The sequence below is a fragment of the Trachemys scripta genome, chromosome 1 (assembly GCF_013100865.1).
Source record: "Trachemys scripta elegans isolate TJP31775 chromosome 1, CAS_Tse_1.0, whole genome shotgun sequence".
Classification (NCBI taxonomy): domain Eukaryota; kingdom Metazoa; phylum Chordata; order Testudines; family Emydidae; genus Trachemys; species Trachemys scripta.
Window position 1 is genome coordinate 339,583,678 of NC_048298.1, and position 5,939 is coordinate 339,589,616.

General features: G+C 45.4%; 1 protein-coding gene across 1 annotated transcript; it reads left to right on the top strand.

Annotated features, from left to right (window-relative positions):
* The first annotated feature begins 1,074 nt into the window (after positions 1-1,074).
* On the top strand, positions 1,075-2,022 carry LOC117873370 (olfactory receptor 52E4-like). Its single transcript, XM_034762685.1, has one exon. The coding sequence runs from the start codon at positions 1,075-1,077 to the stop codon at positions 2,020-2,022; it is 948 nt and encodes a 315-aa protein (XP_034618576.1).
* The last annotated feature ends 3,917 nt before the right edge of the window (positions 2,023-5,939 follow it).

Below are 5,939 nucleotides of genomic sequence, written 5' to 3' on the forward strand. Positions count from 1 at the left end.
AGCACAGAGGTGCAGAGAGGCTTGTGTCCAGCCTGTTAACATCCAGATTCCTCTTCTCCCCTAGATGCTGAGTGAACCCCACTGGGATTGCACAGAGCTGTAATATAACCAGTGCACATCCCGGTGTCAGTTCTCAGTGTGCAATGTTGCTGCAGATGCTGGAGTGAGAGAGATGTGGGACACGACTATCTGAGGGGGATTCCCAGGGAAGACAAGTCTGTCTCAGAATTCACAGCTACCCATCTCTTGCTGAGGAGCTCACCCACTTGACAAACCCACTGCAACATGGGCATGATGAGAGAGAGTGTAAGTCTGTGGTCCTTTCCAAATGTTAACAAGTTTCCTTTCTCTTTTGTCCAAAGTTCTCTGCTTTCTTGACTCTGGAATCTTGGTTTTGTAGCTAGGTAATAATCTCTTCTTAGAGAAGTCCCAATTTTCATTCCCATTTTGTTTGGTCTAAATGTTTCCTTTATCTTTATTTTTATCTTTATCTTTGTTTTGGCCACTACTGCAAATGAGCAGGTGTTTTCACAGAGCTGCTAACAGTGAGGCCCAGGTATTTTCCCTGGGATGTGTTCTAATTGGGAAATGTCCCCCTAGCACCTGTCTTGGCAAAGGTTTGGGTATTTTCCACTCTCACATTTTGAACAACCAGGTGCATGGGGAAGTTTCTAGCCTGGCTTTCATTGCATTACGGAACAATGATGGATAACCAGAATCCACACTTGTGTTTCCTGCTGGTGCCTTTTCAGGTTTTCCTCAAAACAACATGTAGGAATTACTGATGGATGGAGCACCATAAAAATGGAATTGGCATTAGTAGGAATAAATTTTTTCATAATTCATTAATCTCAAAAATAAAAATGGCATTTTTCCGTGTGTAAAGCAATCACGCATGAGACCATCCTCCAGTTGTGCATGTAGTGTCCCATATTAACATTATCTCTCTATCCAGGCATTTGTACTGCGACCTTCATCCTAGACCCTGGACACCTACAGGAAGGCAGGGGAATATACGGTACATACAGGAAACACCGTTCTGCCTCCGAGTTGGAGACCGTCTCCCCCTACTCCATGCCAGATTCCAGCACAACCAACTTCACCAACCCCTCCACCTTCATCTTGCTGGGCATTCCTGGCCTGGAGACAGCCCATGTCTGGATCTCCATCCCCTTCTGCACCATGTATGTCATAGCCATCTTGGGGAACTTCATCCTCCTGTTCATCATGAAGACGGAGCCGAGCCTCCATGGACCCATGTACTATTTCCTCTGCATGCTGGCTGTCACTGACCTCGTCCTGTGCACATGCACAATTCCCAAAATGCTGAGCATCTTCTGGTTCAATTCCAGGGAAATAGATTTCAGTGCCTGCCTCACCCAGATGTTCTTCATTGCCTGCTTCTTTGGAATGCAGTCTGGGATCTTCATGGCCATGGCTTTTGATCGCTACGTGGCCATCTGCGATCCACTGAGACATTCCACCACCCTGACAAACCCTGTGGTGGTCAAGATCGGCCTGGCTGTGGCTTTGCATGGCGGCGTGCTCACACTGCCCAGTCCCTTGATAGCAAGACAGTGGCCATATTGCAGAACCAACATCATCCCCCACACAGCCTGTGATCACATGGCCGTTGTGAATCTGGCCTGTGCTGACATCCGCATCAGTAGTTACTATGGCCTCATTGTGGGAAACTTGGTCATCACAGTAGATGTGTTTTTTATTGCCGTGTCCTATACCCAGATCCTCAGGGCCATCTTCAGACTCCCCACAAAGGACACCCGGCTCAAGACTTTTGGGACCTGTGGCTCCCACCTCTATGCCATTTTAGCCTTTTACATCCCAGCACTCTTCTCTATGTTCACTTATCGGTTTGGCCACCATGTGGCCCTGCATTTCCATGTTCTCTTTGCTAATGTGTGCCTCCTGGTGCCCCCCATGCTAAACCCCATCATTTTCGGTGTGAGGACGAAACAGATCCGGGACAGGCTGCTCCGGCTCTTAACTCAGAAAGGGACCTAATGTTTTCTCCGAGTGCTCTTGTTCTCAGACCGAGCTCTGCGCAGAGCTGGCTTGTGACCTGGTGCTTGGCCCTGTTCCCTGGATCACATACTGGATAGTCAGGGAGATATTAAACGCTTTCTTGACCTTACTGTGCTGTTTTAGTGTAACAATTGGGGAATTATTTTGTGTACAACTCACTGTGTTGACAGCTTTCAAATTGCTGGTAACTTGACCCCAAGGGCCCACCTCTTTCCCCACCTCTTCCACCAAGGCCCTGCCCTTGCTCTGCCTCTTCCCCCCCCAAAGGCCGTGTCCCTGTCACTTGCTCCTCCTGTCCCCCTATCACTCATTGGATCATCTCCATGGCCCTCCTCCCGCTGCAAGGGCACCATTTCAGATTTTGGGAGGGGTAATAACTTTATCCATGATTCAAGGGGCTACTTAGACACTCAAAACTCTACAGTTTTTGGGAGATAACTTGGCAAATAGCTGACAGGAGCACTGTATCTAATTCCTATATAAAAGAAAGAAAAATAAATAAATATTAGACCCACTCAGCTCTGGTACTAACATACTCTGACATCTTGTGGCAAGTCACTTAAGGGTCACTGCTTAGGTTTAAAATTTTAATGCATATACTTACTTTGTTACTAACTCTGTGGAGAAAGAGAGCCTGTCAGCCACCCCTGGGTTCTATTTCAGCTCTGGGAGGGGAGAGGTTCTGGTGCATTACAGTGGGCATCAGAATAACCATACTGGGTAAGTCCAATGGTCGATCTAGACCAGTATCCTGTTTTCTGACAGTGGCCAATACCACATGCTTCAGAGGGAATGAACAGAAGAAACAATCATCAAGTGATTCACGCCTGTCACACATTCCCTGGTTGAGGAAAACGGATGCTATGAACATGGCATTGGATCCCTGTCCATCCTGGCTAATAAAAATGGATGGATCTATTGCCCATGAACTTATCTAGTTCTTATTGGAATCTGTGAAGACATTATTTCTTTTGTTTGTTTTAAATCTGCCCCCTATTAAATCCATTGGTTGATCTCTAGTTTTTGTGATGTGAGGAGTAAATAAGTCTTTCTATTCAATTTCTCCACACCTGTCATGATTTTATAGAACCTCTATCATATTGCTCCTTAGTCATCCTTTTCCCAAGCTGAAAAGTCCCAATCTTTTTAAGTTCTCCTCATACGGAAGGCATTCTATACCCAGTATCAGGTGATATGGTCACATGTCCCTGCAAGACTCCAGTCTCCATTCTTTATGGGTTGGCCCAGAGGTACCCAGGAAGGTTAGGCTTTATTATCTGGCTTCAGAGTAGCAGCCGTGTTGGTCTGGATCCGCAAAAAGAACAGGAGTACTTGTGGCACCTTAGAGAATAACACATTTATTTGAGCATAAGCTTTCATGGGCTACAGCGCACTTCATCGGATGCAGAGAATGGACGCTTGTTCTCTTTGCTTTATTATCTGTTAATGGGCAATTAAGCCCCATCTGGCTTCCTCATTGAAGACCCTGAAGTGTAAGCAGAGGGAGTGACCCAAAGCCTTGAACATAAAATACAGAAACAGAAGACAATATTCCTAACTTCCTCTGCAAATATGATACATGCATGCAAGTAGAATAATCATATCCAGCAAATGACAGCCTTTCAAAGGACACATTGCATGAGGTATTTCGCATAAAGCATATTCCAGTTATGTCATATTCATACTCATAAGCATAAGCACCTGTGGGTAATGTTTGCAACACTTGGGAATTGTATGCTCAAAACCTAATGAAGGTCTTGGGCACTAAATAAGCCCAGTTCCCTCAGCCTCTCCTTTTAAGTCATGTATCCCAGCCCTCTAATCATTTTCATTGCTCTCTGGTGGACTCTTTTCAATCTGTCCACATCCTTTCTGTAGTGGGGTGACCAAAACTGGATGCAATACTCCAGATGTGGCCACAACAGTGTTGAATAGAGGGGAATAATCACTTCCCTCAATCATCTGGAAATCCTCCTACTAATGAGCCCAATATGCTGTTAGCCTCCTTGGCAACAAGGGCACACCGCTGATTCATAATGAGACAACAGAGTGTTTAATGAGACTAAGAGTGTTGTTCCGTTTTGAAGAAATATTTAGTATTAGGTGTGGAAGAGGAGAAATAAAGAGCAATTTGGCTTAATAAACTTGGGGGGAGAAGGGATTTTGGGCATTGATTTAAGAGAGCTAAGAGTATTAATTGATTTTATTAACAGGATTTCATGGAAAATGCCTCCTGGCACATCCTTCGGACAAGTGGAGATTTTGGCAAGCTACCGGATAGCATCTGAAGAATTGGAGTGGTTCCAATGGGCTCCAGAAATTCTGGCAATTGCATTGAAACACTGGGAATTGTGGGCCAAGAATAAAATAGAATGTGGTAAAACTGAAACAGAAAACCTAGTTATAGGCCCTGGTCTCCTCCCACCCACAGAAGCAGTACGGATATCCAAGAGAGGCAGAAGCCAGCCTGAAAGAAACAATTGATGGGCTTTAAGCCAAGGGAACAGTCAAGCCCCAATAATGCTGCTCTCTGGCCGGTCCTGAAAAGTCATGTCAAGACCTAGAGGCTGGTAATTGATTTTTGCCCCCTTAATCGGGTGACACCCCCAATGGCGCCCATAGTGGCAAAGTATAAGGAGCTGATGGCCTCCATTGTGGGCAGGGGCTCAGTGGTTTTCAGTTCTGGATTTAAGCAATTTTTTTTTATATCCATTTACATAGGGACAGCTATTACAAAGTTGCTTTTACTTTTCAAGAGAAACAGCTATGTTTTTCCAGAATTCCCATGAGGTAGATGCACACCCTATTGTTTGCCATGGCCATGTCGTTAATATGTGGGATGGGAAACCTGAAAGAGCCAGTGAGACTTCTTATGTGGATGACATCCTGATTTGCACACAGACCAAGGAAGATAATTTGGAAGTACTGGATAGGGTATTACAAGATATTCAGGAAACTGGGTTCCAAGTAAGCCCAAAGAAAGCCCAGTTGTGCTCCCAACAAGTTAATTATCTTCGAGTGACTTTGGGAGAGGAAGGAAGTTCTCCTGATCAGCAGAGGGTTTCTTCAGGTATGTTAACCACAAGAAGAAAGTCAAGCAAAGATTGGGCCCCTTACTGAATGGGGGAGGCAACCTAGTGACAGAGGATGTGGAAAAAGCTAATGTACTCAATGCTTTTTTGCCTCTGTCTTCACGAACAAGATCAGCTCCCAGACAACTGCATAGTATGGGGAGAAGGTGACCAGCCCTCTGTGGAGAAAGAAGTGGTTCGTGACTATTTAGAAAAGCTGGACGAGCACAAGTCCATGGGGCCGGTTGCGCTGCATCTGAGGGTACTAAAGGAATTGGAGGATGAGATTGCAGAGCCATTAGCCATTATTTTTGAAAACTTATGGCGATCGGGGGAGGTCCCGGATAACAGGAAGAAGGCTAATGTAGTGCCCATCTTAAAAAAGGGAAGAAGGAGGATCTGGGGAACTACAGGCCAGTCAGCCGCACCTCAGTCCCTGGAAAAATCATGGAGCAAGTCCTCAAGGAATCAATTCTGAAGCACTTAGAGGAGAGGAAAGTGATCAGGAACAGTCAGCATGGATTCACCAAGGGGAAGTCATGCCTGACTAACCTAATTGCCTTCTATGTGGAATTAATTGACTCTGTGAATGAGGGGAAAGCAGTGGATGTGTTATTCCTTGACTTTAGCAAAGTTTTGATACAGTCTCCCACAGTATTCTTGCCAGCAAGTTAAAGAAGAATGGCTGGATGACTGGACTATAAGGTGTTTAGAAACCTGGCTAGATCATCGGGCTCAATGGGTAGTGATCAATGGCTCCATTTCCAGTTGCAGCTGGTATTAAGCGGAGTGCCCCAAGGATCGGTCCTGGGGCCTGCTTTGTTC